This window comes from Phyllostomus discolor, chromosome 1 (assembly GCF_004126475.2).
Source record: "Phyllostomus discolor isolate MPI-MPIP mPhyDis1 chromosome 1, mPhyDis1.pri.v3, whole genome shotgun sequence".
NCBI classification, from domain to species: Eukaryota; Metazoa; Chordata; class Mammalia; order Chiroptera; family Phyllostomidae; genus Phyllostomus; species Phyllostomus discolor.
Genome location: NC_040903.2, coordinates 23,638,757 through 23,658,864, shown reverse-complemented (window position 1 = coordinate 23,658,864; position 20,108 = coordinate 23,638,757). Strand labels below are relative to the sequence as shown.

Below are 20,108 nucleotides of genomic sequence, written 5' to 3'. Positions count from 1 at the left end.
ATTCTCCAACAGTCTCTGTGATATTGGCCTCTTTCTATGCTTTGGTATAACTGATTCTTCTGTTCTGATGCAATGAGCATAAAGCTCATTAAACTGAAGGTCGGTATGTGGGGCTGAAGGGGGAGATAGTATTTTAAATGACAGTCTGCAAATGCCTAGGATAATTTTGGCCTGAGCGTCGAGGAAGAAGCATCGGGAGTGCATGTGTTCGAGCTCTGGTGAAAGGCACGGAACACACCTGGACACAAAACACTCCAGCGACCTGACGGAACAGATGCACGTTGCCACTGCTCCGTGTGTGGGTGACAACCAGGGCACTCCTAAATGAAAGCTACAACTTACTACGCCTTTACTGTCTTCCTGGCATTGTGTGAACACTTGAAGTAATAATCGCAGGTAACATTTTTGAGCTGTTCTGTGGGCCAGGCACTGTAATATGTATTTGTACGTGTACTATCTAATTTCAATACCACAATAGCCCTTGAAAATATGTATCATTGTCACTATTTTACAGGTGAGAGACTGAGTTTCAGAAAGGTTACAGCATGTGTTCAAGGCTGTAGAGCATGTAAATGGTGCAAATGTTTCAGGTGGGACCCTTTGCACAGTCCCAGAAGCCAGCTCTGTCCTGTCCATGGCTGCTTAACTCTTCGGCAGAACCCACAAGAATGCCGTGGCTGTAGTGTGTAGTGATGCCATGAGTAAGAAATCACTGCCCACGTGCGTACCATGTGTTTTACTACGTTCTGCTCCCAGATGGACAGCTTTATCACCAAGCATGCCTACCTTGGAGATCATCCCGCCCCCCCCCGCCCCCACCCCGGGAAGACTTGCTTCTCACAAAATAGGTCCCGGTGTGCTGGGGGCCCACCCCTGTCTGGCTGGAGGGTTATCGGGAGAGTGCACCTGGCTCAGCTCAGTGATGGACAGCCTGACACGTAAACGCCCTGGTGTTCTGTGAGCCTTTGCATGAACCGTAATTTTGAGGCAGAGCACAGGCCACTCACAAATACATAGAAATTAAAGGAGAGAGGAAAAACAGGAAAAGAAATGCACTGACAGACCAGCCCACACCAACATTAATCACATCCAACAACTTCCACATGCAGATAAACCAGTCAGACATCCGGGCATGTATTCTAGTCATCAGGGCCCTCCTCAGCTTGTGGACCCCCCGGGCGGTCCCATGGGGGACCACACCCAGTCTCTGTGTGCCTGTGAAGGGCCAGCGATGGTGCTGGGCCCCGGAGCAGCAAAGGTGCCTCCGTCAGGGGCTCCCACCCCGAGAGAAAGGACTGTAGGTGAACGTGGCCAGCTCCTGTGATGCGAGCAGGTGCACGGCGTGTTTGGAAGTGGGAGAGGGGAGTGGTGAATGAAATGATTCCACCCTGCTCAGAGGGCTGTGCTTATGCATGGCTGCGCCATGAGGATCACACCAACCGTTTGTCTCCCTGTGAACCCATGATTTCCCTTTACCTTGCTCTTCCTGATTCTCTTCATTCTCCATCTCTTTGGCTGCAAAGATGTCTTTAATGGAAATTAGGTCGTTTTTCAAGAGCTCCAGCTTCTCTCCATCAAATGATGCGAGAAATGACTGAACCTGAAAAGAGAAGTAGGTCAGCACCACTGCCGTTCTCTCTTCTCCTTGATAATGTTTCCGTGCAGACGACCCCGGCTCCCCTGGGACCCAGGTGACTCTCGGTGTGGGAGGCAACGCTGGGCTGAGTTGCCAGTGAACTGTGTGACTCTGGGTGAGTCACATGAGTTCCCTCGGCCACAGTTTGTGAATGTTTAAAGGGAGATTCACACTCCACCAAGGTCCTGGTGCAGTAAGTGAGGTAACGGACGTGAAGTGCAGTGCAGGAGTGCACACGGCAGGTGCCAGGTGAGCGGTGGTGGCAGCTCTTCTGTGACAGTGACTACGGACACACTTCAGTGTCAACCCGGCATTCAAACGCCAGCTGCTCACTTACTAATGATGAGACCTCAGGTGATTTATTTAACCTTTCCATGCCTCAGCTTCCTGATTGGTAAAAGGGGGACTAATAGCAATTACCTTATAAGGGTGATTTGAAGGTTGAATGAAACAAGGTACTTAAAAGTACTTATAGCGATGATTGAGAAATTATATATAGGCACACATAGACTATGCACATATATACACATGTAAATAAACATAAATGAATAAATAAATAAATACACAGGTATAGATACGGTTGCCAGATGTGAGTTATTGAGCTGGGGTTGCAAAAATACACAAAACACATTTTTCTTCTCAGAGATTTTGATGTCTAGAGGAGGGAGGCCCATGTTCACCAGTAAAGACATGGCAGTTGTGAGTGGAGGCACAGTGGGGGCCCCAGGGAGGGAGCGGCCCACCCCCCGGGGAGGTGCGAGGCTGTGCAGGGAGGCCTCACAGGGCGCTGAGGTCCTCCCTGACCTGCTGTTCTCCCTGCCCGTCATTCTCAGATTCCCCCTTTTGAAATGATCCTTCGTACATGCTTCAAAATTATTTGTACAGGTGGCCAGTCCTGCTCTGTGAGTCTGAAGATTGATTTCAATTTCCAGGATGGCCAAAGTGCACGGAGAACCACATAAAAAGTGAGGGATGACTATAGAATAGTAAGGCTTTTAATTTTTCATTCTGCAGGTCCAACGCTTGCTCTGCAGGGAGAGCCCGCAGAAGAGGCACCGTGCCCTTTTGAATGTTTTAATATTTATTGTGGTAGGAGATTCACACGGCAGGATAAGTGAGAGAGTTATCGAGGGCATCAGGATGCCAGAGCACCACTTTCCTAAACATCACCACTTTCCTAAACGTCGCTAATGCAGCCAGCGCCAGGGCTCTGGGCGCGCATCGTCCACGCGAACCCCATTAGCTGTGCCCAGCAGGCGACGGCGAGTGCGCCCTGCGCGGTGGCTGCTGCCCCTGCTTTCGGCCCAACCTTTTCAGACTCTGTTTTAGCTCACACACTCATGTCTAGGCCCCAGGGTCCTAGATGTGCCCGTGTCATATTCCTACACTGCAGGTGTATTTCCTCAGGAGAAGTTTTCTAAGAGTACAACAAAAAAGGTAGTTGAATAAGTGTGTCAAGAATACAACACTAGTGAAAATGTACATGCACACGCGGAACAGTTTTGTTTCACTGAGTCTTCTGGAGGGTGGCTGTCCCTCGGGAGTGATTGCAGTGGGGTTTTCTGCTTTGGGAAGCCCCTAGAAGGGATTTTTTTTTTAAAGATTTTATTTATTTATTTTTAGGAAGGGAAGGGAGGGAGAGAGAGAGAGAGAGAGAGAGAGAGAGAGAGAGAGAGAGAGAGAAACATCAATGTGTGGTTGCTGGGGGTTATGGCCTGCAACCCAGGAATGTACCCTGGCTGGGAATCGAACCTGGGTCACTTTGGTTCCCAGCCCGTGCTCAATCCACTGAGCTACGCCAGCCAGGGCGGGATTTTTTTTTTTTAAGCAAAAGAGTTTTGTCAGCATGTCCACTATAGCATCATCTTTGCCTCCTCCTAGTTAGTTCATTCTGTTATGCCAAGGCAATGTGCACTGAATATTTCAATCCAATAATAAAAAATAAGTACATATGCACTCCTCAATAAATATTTGTGGGATGCTGGCTATCTGATTGGCACTGTGCTGTCAGGAACACCAGGGTAGACAGTCTACCTTACAGACTTTTCTTTGGAAGCAGGCGCTGGGTGCTGTTTTGAAGTTTCTTGTTTACTGTTGGGTTGGCCAAAAAGTCCATGACGCTATTTCTGTATGATGGCTCTAGTAAGTTGTCTTTAATTTTATTCGACACAATTTTGTTAGATTGTATTGTGACAGCTCGCATGCACCTAAAACAACGTATCAAAATTGGTGAATTATTGTGCAGCCATTTTAATATTGAAGATGGATGAAAATATATATTTTCAGTATATTCTACTTAATTATTTCAAGAAAGGTAAAAGCACAACTGAAAAACATACAAAAAGACTTGTGCAGTGTATGGAGAAGGTGCTGTGACTGATCGAAAGTGTCAAATGTGGTTTGTGAAAGTTTCTTGGTACTATTGATGTTTTAGCCAAATAACTCTTTGCTGTGGGGCTGCCTTATCCACTGGAAGATGTTTGGCAGCACCCCTGGCCTCTACCCACTAGGAGCTAATTGTGGGAGATAGCCGACATGCTCAAAATATCCAAATCAGTACACTTATTAGTGAAAATGAAAAAAGTGCCTTTTATTTTATGGAAAAACCCAAAAGGCCAACCCAATATTTTTGTTGAATACTGAGCATGATGGCAATACAGTGATTAACTTTTCCTTAAAGATTTACAGATTTTACCACACTGCCATGCAACTGTCCTAGAATCAATCTGGTAGGTAGTAATGCTAGAAAGTCCTTATATTTTATAATATATTATATTAGCCAGTGGAATGTGAACAGAGGAGATAGAAATCATTTCTGGGTCAAGGCTTTTAAAGATGGGAGGGTCCCCTCTGCATTCTCTTGCCTCACGCTGGTGGGGTTAAGAAGACACTAGACGATAGTAAAAGCCAATACTTCAGCCTTGGACACAGGGGAGTCCACAGGGCCACAGGGAGATGCCTGCCCAGAGCCCATGCTCCTCCTTCTAGACTGCCTTCCTCCAGGTGACCCTCCAGGTCCCCTTCCACGGCCTGAATGGACCTCTTCCCCAGACTGTGCTCCTTACAGGGGGCTGTCTCCTGCAGAGAGCCCTCCTAGGCCCAAAGGATGATGAAGAGGTGGTTGTTTGCAGGGAGCAGGCGGAACTGGCACCAAGTCCTCCTCACACATGCTCCTGAGGCGCTCTGAGGGGAGGGCCGACTGGAGATGAAGGAAGGAGAGCGTGCAGGAGGGGGCTGTGGCAATTGGGGGCATCTGGGGGTTCTAAACGGGAACCCAACCTTCCAGGTCATTACGTTAATGTGTTTGTCAAGGTAGGGTGACAGAATACATTTTCTTCAGCAGTCTGCTTCCCAAGGTCCTTTTACTTTAAATACTTGTTTTGTGTAGGTTGCCAGATGAAATATAAGACGTTTAGTTAAATTTGAATTCTGGATAAACAGTGAATATTTTTGTCGCATAAATGTGTGTCCCAAATATTGCACGTGACATGCTTAAGCTAAAAAAAAGTATACACTGTTTTTCTAAAGTTAAAGTTTAACTAGTTATTCTGGATTTTTACTTGTTAAAGTTGACAACCCCAGTATAGGTCCCCATTTGTAATCTTGCCAGAGGCCGATGAATATTAGGATGGGCCCACGGGAGGCACCAGACGGACAGAGCCTGGCTCCGGGCTCCCTCAATGCAGGAAGCAGGAAGGCTGCCCACTGATTGGGCACCCCCGCCCTGGGCTGGGAGAGGAGTGAGGACGACTCCTGGCTAATGGTTCTGACCCAGACGTTTTTAGGACTGTTTATCACAGCACCCAGTCACTACCACTACCAAGCCAGGAAAAAAAAAATTTGTATTCCTTACTAGGGAAACTACAAACATCTCCACGTTGGGAAGAGAAAGCAGTGTGCAGAGGGCAATGCAACCCTCCAAGGGCCTCACCCCCCCTCCTAGCAACAGCCGTTCTCTGGCGCTCCTGTCTGGGGGCCTGAGGCTGTCTCTCCGCTGAGACCTGCAGTGGAACCAGGCAGAGTGAAGGCTCTCTCTACTACCACGAGAGCTTCAAGGGCCCATGCTCACCTACAACGCTTTCAGTGATGGTAACAAATACATATGACATAAGAACGCATAAAAAGTAAAATGTCATCAACATTATAGAAGCGTATGCACGTAGAGATACATAAAATGTCAGCGAACATTTATTGATTGCTCATTAAGTATTAGGCAAGCTGTGACTAACGTCACATGGATTTCCTCAATTATTTTAATAACCCTATGAAGTAGGTTTTCATTATTATTTTCGTTTAATAGACAAAGAGACTGAGGTAAGACAGATCCAAAATCATACAGCTACTGAGCTGCACTGGGTCGTGTAACATTTGACCTGACGCACAGGTTTTGTAGAGAAAACTCTGTGCCTCAGTGCAAAAGTGTGTGTTCTAAAACATGCCCTGCCAGATCATCGAATCCTGATTCTACGGGAGTAATTTTGTAACTCTGGAAACTGTAGATAGCCGACCGCAGTGCGAAACAATTGTCTCAAGACTCGAGAATTCATTTTTCCCGGTGGAGCCACAGCCTCCTGTGAGAAAACCAGGTTCGCGTCCTTTCGCACATTCGCTTCAAAATCGCTTCACTCCATATACATCGGTGCTTCTTTGGCTTTTCCTTTGAATCAGTTACAATAGCCGGTTGGTTCCTTCATTTAATTAATGAGCTAAATAAATTCTTTAGTTCGTGTTCACTTTATATCTGTATAAGACTCATGATTTTGCTTTTAAAAAATTATCCGTTCCCGGTATAATCATGAGATGGCTCATGGATAACTAAAAAGGAAACAAACACAGAGTAACCTGTAACTCGATAACCCCGCGGGCAGGGAGTGGGGATGTGGGTCTCTACTTTGTTTCATTCTTGGTTGCCCGTTATGTGGCCGGTGGCATCTTCCCCTGACTAGGTGGCCATGAAGACTGTCTCAGCCTCCTCAGAGTCCCGACACGAGAGGAGAAGGCCTAGAGAGAGTCCAGATGTTTCCTCCACTCTGAGGCTCTCTTCCAAGCTCAGCTCCCTGTCTGAGCACCTGCCTCTCCCCAGTGAGTGGCCCATAGCCTCTCGGAGCCCACAGCCTCTCCTGGGAGGCCTGGAGGGCACTGCCTTGCAGCCCCCGCTGGAAAAACACCCCAGAGTACGGTCAGCCTGCGTTCACACAAAAGAGCCATATATACAATTAAGTGATTTAATAGGTTTAATGTGCTTAGAATAGTGACTATCTAAGTGCCAGTACAAGTGTTTGCTAACTAAACACACATGTACCCCCACCCCCCACACATAGATCTTTTAAAAATAAACCACCAAACCCTGCTGATTTCTGCTCTTCATGTTTCATTTGTTGGGATCACTATAGGGCAGACGCGACCATGCAGGGCTGCTGGGTAATTTCTCAGGTTTTTGTTCAGGGGCCTTCCCAACTAGAACTGTAACCGCCGGCAAGCTAATCCTGCCCTTTGTAGTTCAGAGAGTCTAACAAATGGGCAATTAAATACAATATATAAGCCATAATACCAAAAATATTAAACCTCCACAGTCTGGAAGAAACACCAGCTGCTTTGTTTTCTTTGGGAGGGAAGGGAGAACGGCTTGGTAGGATGTCTCTGATGCGTGTACTATGTCACCGAAGGGAAGCGCAGGGCCAGGAGCCTGGCAGACAAGCTCTTGAGCAGCCCTTTGCACCATTACATAGGTAGTGACGACTGTTATCGTGCTGGCTCTCTTGGGCGCGGGGAGGAGAAACAGCCCGGTACACAACAGAGAGGAAATAATGTGGAGCACAGGCTGTACAGCATTTGTGACCTTAGCATACAACGATGCTATAACAATGAGATGTTCTAATGGCTGGTTTTCTAGCATCTTTCCTGTTTAAGAAAACACATTGATGAAGATGTCATTTAAAAAGACCAGTGCCAGACAAACCTTGCTTTCACTTTCGTTGGACAGAATTTCCAGAGCTTCCAGGTGTGACAAACCTTGATACTCGTCAAACAGCATCCCGTAGTGTGCAGTCCTCCCGGCCGGGAGCTGCTGCGCCAGTCTCTGCTTCTCTTTCTCCTTGGCCTCCCGTAACATCTGCCGGAACACACAAAATCTGTACACTCCATGGTGCCCGAAAGCCCCATTTCCTGCCTAAGACGCAGGCAGCGACGAGGACTGACTTTGTATTTGTAAGAGTAGGTTTTAGTCGTTTTGGAGGTTCTTTAAAAAAACGACGCTTTTGATTGATTCTACTGACAATTTTTACATCATATTCCACTTGGAATTTTACATGTTCATTATGTACACAACAAAACAAAGCAAAAATTCTGTGCCTGGGGAATAGGCCCGGAAAGAAGCACAACAAAAGCTCAACACCGGCTCCCGCTGAAATGTTTTCCATGTGTGCGATTAATTTCTTATTCTCTAAAATGTCCAACTTTTTTACAACGAGCAAATGTATGCGCATCAGAGAGGTTTAATCTGTCATGACAGGATTCATTAATTGCAGCGTCCGCACCTAGGCAGACTTCACAGCCGAAGTAAACGGACCTGATTTTATCTGAGTTACTGTATTTAGAATCGTGTGTGTGTGGTTATTACGTATCTTTGATGAAAGAATGAGTAGAATATAAGCTCCTAATGTATTGCTTACTAGATACTGAATATAAACAAGAATGTTGGCTTATCCGTTCTTAGACTGATCGTGAGAAATACGACCTTGAATGGAGGCACTCTCCACGTTTTGTTGATTAACTAGAAAAACAGCAAAAGGAACACATGTCCGCCATCACTCCCAGTTTCCAGCACTCACTTTTTTTGATTCGAAGCCTTGTTTATTTGCTTCCTCATCCAGTTTACTGGGGCATTAACTTTACAGCGTTTTTTCATATCCGTGAGGAGCACCATAAACACAATGGCCACCACGAGGTCATAAAGGGAAGACGGTGGAAGAGCAGATTTTATTTTTTATTATGTGCCAACAAAACAGCCATTTTGGGTCTTGAGGTTGTTGGCCGATAACCCACAGGGTCACAGCCAGAATTCTCCCTCCTACTTGTATTTAAGACTACATCAGTGCAAGCTCCGAATTTTAAAGTTTTCAGGACAACCCCATCAAACCTCTGGGAATTTTTAACACAGTAAGGCCTAGTGAAGAAGGCTGAGAGGAAAACCACTGATTCATTTGAAACATGCTGTCGGAGGAGAGCTCCGCAGATGGACCACCAGAAAGATGAACAAGTGGGTCCTGAGGCAAATGAAGCCTGTAACATCACTGGAGGCCAAAATGATAAAACTACGGCTGTCCAACTCTGGGCACACCCTGAGGAGTCGGGGTTCTTCGGAAAAGGCAGTGATGCTGGGAAACAGAAGGCAGCGGGAAAGGAGGAAGACCAAATAGGAAGTGGATGGACTGACGCCATCAAAGAAGCCGTAGGCAGGAGTCTGCAGGGGCAGGGCAGGGCTGCTGAGGTCGGGACACTGGGGACATTACTCAGTCACGGGGTCACCGGGAGTCAGAGCCGACTCAAGGGGAGGGGTGTGTGTGTACATGCTGGACACCTAAAATGCATTTGTGGAATGAATGAGTGAATGAAAATTACTGCTCAGAAGCAGGTTATAGTTGGTAGTACTCTGGTGACCCAGGGCAGCAGGCCATGAGAGTTATACAGGGGCAGTGCTCGGGTGTGCCCCAGAACAGCGGGCACTACGTCTTTTGCACATGTTTCAGACGAGTCACTAGAGCAAACGTTGCAGATGGTCCGTGCTGCTTCTGGGTGACACATTTCTGTGAGTGTGGCTGCCCACTTTTCATCAGTAGATTGAATACAGGTACGCTAAACATTGTGAAGGGGGCTCGAAACTATGGTGACCCAGGAAACTGGCCAGGCCGGGTTCTTCCTTTTACAGGGTGTGAACTTTTAGAACCATAAGAAACCTATGTTTGCTGTGTGTAAGCCACCCCATCTGTGGTATTTGGTCACAGCAACCTGAATGGACACAGATAAATGGCATAAATGGAATAATCTTCAAGAAATTATTAAATGAATAAAGCCAGGTACAAAAGAGGGTGGTTAGTAAGCAACTCTGAAAAAGTATGAACATATGAATGTGTATGTGGCTACACATATCTTTCTATATCTTATCTGATCTATAGCTACATCTTTATATCCATACGGTAATTCTGATAGAATCCATAAGCAGCTGTTACAGTGGTTGTCTCCTATGTACAATTAAGTGGCCAGGGCTAGGGGTATATTAGAAATTCAGTTTTTATTCTGTATTATTTTGTATCATTTGAATTTGAATGGTGTGCTTTAAAATGCCTAATAAAAGCCCTGGCTGGTGTGGCTCAGTGGACTGGGTGCCTGCCTGTGAACCAAAAGGTCACCGGTTTGACTCCCAGTCAGGGCACATACCTGGGTTGCAGGCCAGGTCCCCAGTTGGGGGTGTGTGTGAGAGGCAACCAATTGATGTGTTTCTCACCTATTGATGTTTCTTTCCCTCTCTTTCTCCTTCCCTTCCCCTCTATCTAAAATAAATAAAATCTTAAAAATGCCTAAAAGAGGAGATAATTGAGAATGTATTTATTTCACTGACTGAAAGAAGAACTGGCAGAAGTATGTCATCTCACCTGAGACAAGGAAACGGTTCTCTCCATGAGCGTCTTGGTGCGTCTGAAGCCGGGGTCGCTCTCCGCCAGCACAGTCATGGTTTTCTTGCCGATGAACTCCAGGGCGTCCAGCCCGCCTGTCAAGACGCTTTTCCCCTGCAGAGGAGATAATTGCCTGAGATTACATTTTTACAGTTTGCTCTTTCGCAGCAGTCAGCAACTCTTAGACGGCTCTATCTTCAAGTATTAAAATCAATATAAAGTCACCGTTTTTTTCATTGGAATTTATCATCCATTTAATCCTATTTTCTTCCCCTTCGAAGAGCGCGTCGTATAATTTGTAGGACGTTCAATGTTATTTTAAAAAAAGGATGGTTCGGGGAAAAAGCCAAAGCATATTTGGGATTAATTTTGCCCTGCTCTGTGTGTATGAAGAGATATGTGTTTAAGACATAAAATTAATAGGTGACCCAATTGCTACTTTTGTTTGAAAAAATTTTAATCCAAGTAACAGAGTTATTTGGAACAATCTATTAAAACATCCAAGACTCTTGCCAATTTGGGGAATTCTTTAACCTAGGGCCCTAGAGGGTAGGGCCTCGGGCTATTTCAGACGGGTCTTGAGCAGTTCCAGAAACTAGTGACAACTGCGTATAATTAGCATATTCATGAAGTGAGACAGGCTGCTTTCCATACACCACTGGTTTTAGAAACTGTTCTCTTATATAGTTATCCTCTTGCAAATCCCTTTGTCAGCCCTGGTTTTCCTTTAAAAAATGATTAAAACAATCAAGATTTACTTGCATAAATTGTTCATATAAAGAGAACTGCTTAAATTCGTGCAACCTCTACTCCTGTCCTCCAACCACACGACAGCAATTGCAGTGTGCTCACATCTGTGCTTTTCCACCTTACATGAGTTTTATACACTATATTTTATTATTATATGATTACCTATACGCATTTTCTGATCTTCATAATTATCACTTCAATAGCAATATTGGATTTCACTGAGTTAATGTACTTTATTATTTCCATCTTGGACATTTAGACTTTGTTTTCATATTTGGGAGTAATCCACAGTCACACAATAAAACATCTTAACATATACCTACTGCTTTGGGAGCCCTAGGGGATATCAGTAATTCACCCTTCTGCATAATTTGATTTATTTTCTCTTAACACTCTGTGGGGGATCACTTCAGCAGAGAATCAAGTGGAAGGATGAAGGTCATAGGAATTTTGAGTAAAGGGAGACCAGCTGGGGGCGCCCAGATCTTGGGAAAGAGGAACACAGCGCCCTCTGATCCAGGGTTTCACTTCCATGGTTTCAGTTACCTGCGACCAACTGCCGTTCAAAAACACTACATGGAAAATTCCAGAAATAAACAATTCACATGTTTGAAGTTGTGCGCCATTCTGAGTAGTGTAGTGAAAGCTCATGCCCTCCTGCTCTCTCCCACCCTGGATGCCACTTGTCCCTCCATCCATTTGTCCAGCAGACCCATGCTGTGCCTGCCACTGCCCATTAGTCACGTGGTGGCTGCCTCAGTTATCAGACCGACTGTGGCGGTCTCACAGTGCTTGTGTTCAAGTCACCCTTGTTTTACTTAACAATGGCCCCAAAGCACAAGAGTAGTGAGTGATGTTGGCAATTTGGATACGCCAAAGAGAAGCCACACTTCTTTCCAGTGAAAAGGAGAGTATGCATAGGAAAACAAACAGTACACAGAGGGTTTAGTGCTGTCCACAGTTTCAGGTATCCACTGGGGTCCTGGAATACACCCCTCGCAGAGAAGGGTGGACCCCTGTACCAGAAGGTGGGAGAGGACACAGAAAGGAATGTGAGGATGCTGGAGATAAACTTGGAATGCTTTGCACTGGAGCTCAGGGAGACCATGAATTCATTTCTTATACCAGAGATATTGAAAGAGCTTCTTCCTACCCCCAGCCCTACAAATTCTCCAGGGTATACTGGATGTGTATTGCTATTTGATCTTAAAACACATTGCAGCCCCTCATTCACCCTACTTAGTCTAGAGGTCCTCAAGAGCCAAGGAGAGCAGAGGTCCTTTCCTATTTCCGGCACGCCCTGCCCCAAGCCTGGGTGGGGTGCCCTCCTGTGTGTGCCCACAGCCCCTCCTCGAGCCCTATTGCACTGCATATGCCTGGTCAGTTGTCCCCATCTTCCAGGATACTGTGTCCTCTCGTTTGTCAGCAGATGCTCAGCATGCAGCGTAGCTCCTGGTATATAGTGAAGGTTAATTATCTTTTTAAAAAACGAATAAAGGAATGCATTGAACAGGAACTACATTTCTAGAAAAACTAGTTCGCTGGTTTTACATAGCACAAAATAAACCTTTCTTCCTGGCCCCGAAGACCCGCTAGCTGCCTCAATTCATTTTTTCATTATTTATCTGTTTCGTTGCCGATAGCAAGTTTCTTTAAGAGGTAGGCAGCTCCCCCAGTTAGGGGTGGGTGTGGGGAGGGGGAGACTTGGAGTTACCGGAGGAAGTGAGAGTAGAGATTGGAAGGTGGGAATGGGGAAGAACATTGGTCTCAGTTATCTGGAAACACTTTAGAGACATCTCGGGGATGTCGTTCCTGACCCTTTACCAGCGTTTATTTTGATTTAAGTGGTTTATAGAATGTTTCGAATGGAAGGTTCAGGGACACAGAGCACTGAGGGAAAACAGCTGTCCCAGCTCTAAGGAAGAGCCCTCTCCACCCCAACCAGACGCTGTCCTTGCAGCCGCCGGAGGACACTGTTCCATCAGCCCGAACAATGTGCCTTTTAAGCAGCAGCTGTCTGTTAAACATAAAACACATTTTGTTGGGTGCTTATTATTCTGGTTCCAAGGTTACGCCTACTCTGCCAAAAAAAAAAAAGCACCACGAAACCATGGTCCCAAGTTATGAGCAAGGCCGTCTTTTCTCTGCTGTCTCTCGGTCACGGGTAAATAGAGGTATCGAAAGAAGGCGCTGGGAGGCGCCAGGGAAACAGAGGAGGCAGCTGAGGACTTACTGTGCTGTGAACCACGTTGGTGATGGCTGACAGCATGCCCCGAGACCCCGAGGATGGAGAAGTGGGTGGGCCTTCCGCAGGGCTCTGATCTGCGGCTGCATCTGCTATCAACGAGAGAAGCGTCCTTTCAGAGTTCATTCTGCTGAGCTGGAAGTTTCTATTTGTGCACATAGCGTAATACAGCCCAAGTCCAAGAAGCCCCCCGAGTAAAGCATGTCACTCACTTTGAGGGGCGCCGTTTTCAGTGTCGGGTTGGGCCCCTTCAGAGGAACCGGAATTCCCGCCATGAATCCGTAGAGTGGCCCCTGCTTTTTCCTTGACTGCTGTCAGTCCGTGACCTATCAGGAGAGAAAAATGTGGTTTGTGGGCACAACAGAAATCCACGGCCTGCAAATGCCATCGCTCATCTCCCAGAGTTGTTGTAAGAAAGTGTGGTGAGGAACAGTAGAGACTTTGTAGCTCCCTGGACGTGGGTTCGAATCCCAGCTCAGCCTCTGCCTAGTTCAGCAATCTTGGAGAAGTTTCCTATTCTGTCAGTGACTCGTTTTTTTCATTACTGTTGTGAGGAGCAACGGGAGAAACCTTTGTCAGGTGCTCTCAGGTGCTTTATTATTCCCTTTGGCTTCTCACACTGTCTAACTAGCAACTTGGGATTCCACACCTTAGATATTATCTGTGAATAGTGTTCCTGTCTCATCCTCTTTTCTCTTTTCCCAACTGCTCCAGGCAGGTATGTGTCATTCATTTTTTGATTTGTCGCAGGCCTTCCACTGTTATTTGGTGAATTGAAATCGGTTGAGCTTTAACCTGCTCTTTCACTGTGTCAGTTATTCCTTTCGCATGGACAGAGCAGGGTCTGATGTGTCAAAATCAAAAGGCAAGTCAGTGGGAAAACCAGCAAGGGCACCCCGCAGCTCTGACGGTTGTCTGAGGCAGTAACCGCATAAACACAAACTGTGGGGGCAGTCACCCAGGATCAAGGGCAGTGGTTTCACTCCGTCTGGGCAGGGACAACGCCTCCGTCTCCCAGACCCGGGCAGCGGGTATGTGGTGACTATTTGGTAAATACAGAGCCGACCGTCTCATCCCCAGCCCCACCCCCAACACACACACCCTTGGCTTGATAAATAATATCGTCTACATTTTATTCTGCAGGTTTTTTTTCTTTCTCTCCCCCTTAGAGGCCCTCATGAGGAGCTATCACTTTCTCAGAGTGCCCAAACTAAACAAGAAGTTAACAGTCTACTGATGATCCTAAGTGGCTGTTTGAGTCCTGGGGGGAGAGGCAGTGCGTGCTGCCACTGTCACACTCGCCTCCGCCCGAGCTCCCCGGGGAAAGTGGAAGGTGGCACTTGGGTCTGCGAGACCTCAGGCTGGTAAAACCCAAGGCAGCAGCAGTGCTAACACATGGGGGGAAAGTCCCAAGTCACGGCAGCCTTTAGAGCCAAAGAGAATATCCTGGGCTTACACGGCACTGTTGAAACGACCAACGGCCCACCTCCTGAATAACAGACAGACACGGATGGGCCCCAAACCCAAACAGTAGTGCCGTATCAGTTGTCACGTCGTCAGAGCTATTGTAACATAATTAGGACACTGGTATTCATACGACGCAGGACTAATTATATCCAGTGGGGATCACCTGTCATTATACAGGATCCAGAAAACATGAAACATTATTTACAATGTTTACAACATTAGTTACATACAGAAATATATGTCTCTATTCATGTGCAGATCATTAAATACAGCTCAAATTCATTGTTGAGTTACAGTGGGGGAAAAAGACGCACAGTAACTGATAAAAGGAATACTTGAATTAATTCTCTCTAGCTTCCAATGAATTCCAAACATTTCAATGGGAACTTACTGGAGTCACAGGAACACATTTAAGTTATAGGACATAATCATCTAACATGTTTACACACTGAGTCCATATTCCTTGCCCTCTTTTAAAAATATGTTTCTCTACCTGGCTGGAGTAGCTCAGTGGATTGAGCGTGGGCTGCGAACCAAAGTGTCGCAGGTTTGATTCCCAGTCAGGGTACATGCCTGGGTTGCAGGCCATGGCCCCCAGCAACCGCACATTGATGTCTCTCTCTCTCTCTTTCTCACTCCCTTCCCTCTCTAAAAATAAATAAATAAAATCTTAAAAAAGTAAAAACAATAAAAACGTATTTCTCAAATGGAAATAATGTACACCCAGATCTGAATCTATGATTCTCACCTAGATTTCTGAGAGCTGGAATCAAGGGATAAATGATTCGGAAAAGGCTGGGAGATGCCTGCTGCGGCTTCTTTACGTAAGCCGTATAGGAAAGACGATTCCACCTCCTCCTCTGAGACCGTTCGGGGTGTGTTAGACCTCATAGCCATCGTCTCCCCTTTCATCTGCTCTGCCCTTTGTGGGTTAGGGTCCTGTCTGCCCAGGGAAGGGCGGATTCTCACCATCTCAGAACACAAACGATCACAGATGTGTACGCAGAGGCTGCCTCTCGAAAAATTGCGTTGTTTCTGAAGGAAGTTCCACTTTTATGTGCATATAAATGGGATATGCACATAAAATGGGATATGCACATGTTTACCAGACATGACAATAGGCTGCTACTCCAACTGCGCACACACACACACACACACACACACACACACAGCTTTATTGAGGTATAATCACATACCAAGAATTGCATGTATTTCAGGTTCCTCCAATTATATATTCTGATAAATAGTTCTTTTTTTTCTGAATTCTTTTGGTAGTAAAAGTGCACCTTGACTGCATTCCACTAGAAACCTAAAGCCATGGTTTTTCATAGCTAAGGTTCACACTGTACACCACACCCTACTTTGAAGAATAACTTCTAAAACTTTGCTGAGTGCGACATCTAGTGCCCAGAACCAGGAAGCAAAAGTAAGGAGTCACTGTTGCCTTTTGGCTGGGGAGGGGGATGCAGTCTCAGATACTGACGGGTCCTACCCGAAACAGAGAAAAACAACAGACACAAACAATACTGCAGCATACAGTTCTTAGATTAGTTTCTTCACATGTCATCACACACCTTAGCATCCTCACAGAGATGAAAACCCTCCAAATTCCACGCTTCTGGAGACGGAATATCCTCTACCCCTTGACATGGTGCAATATTGCCAAGAAGATAAGAATGTTATATAAATGCCATGATACTGTATAATTTAAAAACACATGTTGGGAAAAGGGAAATCACCCTGACATTCCAAGGGTATGTTATCCTGGATGCAAAAGGACAAAAGGCTCAGATAAGGTGAAGATTGGCCTTTGTCCAGGATGATACCAGCCTAGGACATGACTACACATCACGACTCACTTTTAATTAGAAAGGTTTAATTTCAGACCATCCTATGTGGTTACTTTAGGACTCTGTGTTTGTAAGGCCACCATGCAGGCCTCCCCTGAGCTCGATAGGTTTAGCAGGTAGCCCCTTTTTCATCTACAGGACAATAACACAACAGGCAACTACTGGGCTGAATAATATCATGACAGGCAGCTCCCTGGCTGAGTTATATTGCAATAGGCTTCTAGTACTGCAACTAACAGCTACCCAACTGGGCAATACCGCAACAGGCAGCTACTATCACAAAATGCAACTTCCCTGTTGGGTACTCTCACAAGAGGCAGCTCTTATCACAAGAAGCAGCTACCCAGCCAGGCACAGTCACAAGAAATGGCAACTGCCAGGAGAGGCAGCCATTACCACAACAGGCAGCCAGTATTGCAAGAGGCAAGCAACTATCACAAGAGGTGGGCACTGTTGCGGCAGACAGACACTATGGCGACAGGAGGCCACTGTGACAACAGGAAGGTACTATCTCGAGAAGCAACCACTATCACAAGACACAGCCACTATCATGACAGGCAGCCAGTATCACAAGAGGAAGACACTGTCGGGAGAGGTGGCCAGTATTGCAAGAGTCAGCCAGTATCACAAGAGGCATTCATTACTGCAAGAGGTGGCCAGTATTGCAAGAGGCAGCCAATATCACAACAGGCAGCCAGAATCATGATAGGCAGCCACTACTGCGAGAGGCAGAAAGTATCACAAGAGGAAGACGCTGTCATGAGAGGTGATCAGTATTGCAAGAGTCAGCCAGTAAGCAAGAGGCAGTCACTATCATGAGAGGCAGCCAGTATCGAGACAGGCAGACATTATCATGCCAGGTGGCCACTGTCGTGACAGGTGGTCAGTATCATGACAGGTGGTCACTATCTCGAGAGGCGGCCACTATTGCGAGAGGCAGCCAGTACCGCAACAGGTAGCCAGAATCATGAGAAGCAGCTGCTATCTTGAAAGGCAGCTACTGTCAGGAGAGTTTGTCTCTATCAACAGGAGGGCACTATCACAACAGGCAGCTACTATTGCAAAAAGTAGTCTCCATCATGATAGGCAGCTACTACATTGGAAGGCAGCTACTTCCACAGAGGCATTCATTATTGTGAGAGGCAACCCCTGTTGCGAGAGGAAGATGCTACCACAACACGCAGCCACTCTCATGAGACAAAGACACCATCGAGACAGGCAGCTACAATCTCGAGGGGCAGCCACGATTTCCAAAGGCAACCGCAGTGTGAGAGGGCACCACCATGACAGGTGGTCACTATCACAAGAGGAAGACACCATAACAACAGGCAGCCACTACCACGACAGGCCCCTACTGTCACCAGAGGCAGCCGCTATCACAATAGGCACCTACTATTGAGAGAGTTAGCTTCTACCGCAATAGCAAGACATTATCACAACAGCCAGCTACTATTGAGAGAGGCAGCCACTATTGCCAGAGGCAGCCACTATTGTAAGAGGAAGACATTATCACGAGAGGCAGCCACTCTCTCGAGGGACAGCTGCCCAGCCAGGAGCAATCACGAGAAGCAGCTGCTATCACGAGAGGCAGCTACGGGGGCCAGACTATGTCACGACAGGCGTCTACACAACCTTTCCCACAATAGGTCAGCAGTTGCAGCGGGAATGCATGGCTATAGTGCCACCCTCGTGGGAATACTCATGCTGCCTTTTCAGACAAGGGAGATTATTCCTGGTGGTTGTTATTCCCTGCATGTGCTTTGCCCATGACTTGTCCACTTTTCTCAAGTGGACTGAAGTCCGTGTTCACCAAATGAGAACTGTCTGTCTTCACCCTGCCCTTCAACATGGTGATAACCCTGTACCTTTCAGCCATGGGACATTATAATCCGTTCTTCCCAACCACCTTGATCACACCTGAAACCTCAGTTCCCAGTGTCACCTGGTCTGAACTCAATGCCCTGCAGCTACTGAAATCCCTGCCTGTGGGTGTTGGCCAGACATATGGTTGTCCCCAGACAACCTGTGGACAGGGCTCATTTTCCTAGGCGCCATCCTGCTTTCCTCTCTGCACGCTGCAGTGGGGTCACTGGTGGGGACGGCACAGCGCTCAGTCTTTCGGCTCCATTTAAGGACATCTACTCTGGACTCTGCAGTTACGACGGCTCTCTGGCCTGCATTGCGATTGGAGGAATGTTCATGGCACTCACCTGGCAAACCCACCTCCTGCTCTTGCCTGCTCCCTGTTCACTGCCTACCTCGGAGGCAGCATGTCGAACCTGAAGACCGTGTGTCCGAGTGTCATGCTGTACCTGGCCCTTCTGCTTGGCCACACTGCTGTTCCTCTTGCTGAACACAAAACCCCCCCAACATCTACAAGATTCCCCTCAGTAAAGTCACTTATCCTGAAGAAAACCGCATCTTCTACCTACCAGCCAAGAAAAGGGTGGTCGAAAGCCCTCTCTGAGCACAACCTTCCCCCACACCCGTGGTCACACGTCATTTCTGACTAACTGTCCAGTTGGCCTCCAGGGCCCCAGCAAACCATGGTTTTCCACTAGTAGCTGCTCCCCCACTAACCCACTGGCGATCTGTTCTCCTGCTCATTTTGTAGTTTTCTTTTAGATTTCAGGAACATCCCTAAACATGTGAGAGACACATCCATGTGCTCTTTCTAAGGCATTTTAAACCCTTATGGGGCATAGGCACTAAGACTGGAATATATTTATAAAGCCAGAATGCTCCAACAGAAAGATAAAGTGGAACTAATTATTGATATTTATTGATATGTTTGATGTTCAGTTGGCTAGATGATGTGAACAGTATTAAAAATTAAGCTCTGTAAGCCAACTAAGCCTTAAGCGAATGGAATTCATGGTCACAAAATCGAAGTCAACCCAGAATTCTCAGATAAGCAGCCTGGCTTGTGAAAATCGCTCAGGCTGCGGGCAACGTGGCAGAGGCGCGGTGACAGCCGGGCCCGCCCCCAGCTCCCCACAGGACAGCCTTGGCATTGCCAATGCACAGCGTGGCACTTACAGCACATAAGCTTGGGTGTTTTCCAGCTGACAGAGTGGCAGTAGGGAGAAAGGGCTTTTGTCAGTCAAAGTTGTTCTGTATTGTTACTTTTCTTGGAGATTGTAAAGGATTTTTTAGGTAGAATTTATTATCTTTTTTGTGTGAGAATGTCCCCTTCAGTGTGTATCAGTCCAGTGTTTCGGAGCATGCAGGAAGTGCAACTGTGGCACCCTAAAGGTTTTTACCTCTTTGGGTTCACCGTGCTCAGTGCCCAATATACAGTTTGTTGAATCAATAAACATGAAAAGGAAGTAAACTTACAAATAGTTTAGGGAGAAGGTCACTTCTTCCTTCTCTTAGGAAAACAAACCAACTTGGTTCCCACTTGAAAACCCTGTGACCAAAGGCTTTTGAAACCACGACTTGGCAACAATCACATGTATTCCTGGGGAAAAATTAAAATTTCAGTG

General features: G+C 46.6%; 1 protein-coding gene across 3 annotated transcripts in view; it reads right to left on the bottom strand.

Annotated features, from left to right (window-relative positions):
• The window catches only part of FAM114A1 (family with sequence similarity 114 member A1), a 58,824-nt gene that overhangs the window by 15,149 nt on the left and 23,567 nt on the right, over positions 1–20,108 (bottom strand). The window contains exons 4-8 of one of the 3 annotated variants that reach the window (XM_028507981.2): positions 13,516–13,629; positions 13,292–13,395; positions 10,288–10,422; positions 7,596–7,748; positions 1,477–1,600 (exon numbers count right to left, since the gene is read on the bottom strand). In XM_028507981.2, the coding sequence (XP_028363782.1) occupies positions 1,477–1,600; positions 7,596–7,748; positions 10,288–10,422; positions 13,292–13,395; positions 13,516–13,629 (630 nt within the window). Of the gene's footprint in view, positions 1–1,476; positions 1,601–7,595; positions 7,749–10,287; positions 10,423–13,291; positions 13,396–13,515; positions 13,630–20,108 lie in introns of those variants that run through there. The other 2 variants (XM_036019840.1, XM_036019841.1) reach the window with 2 other exon arrangements.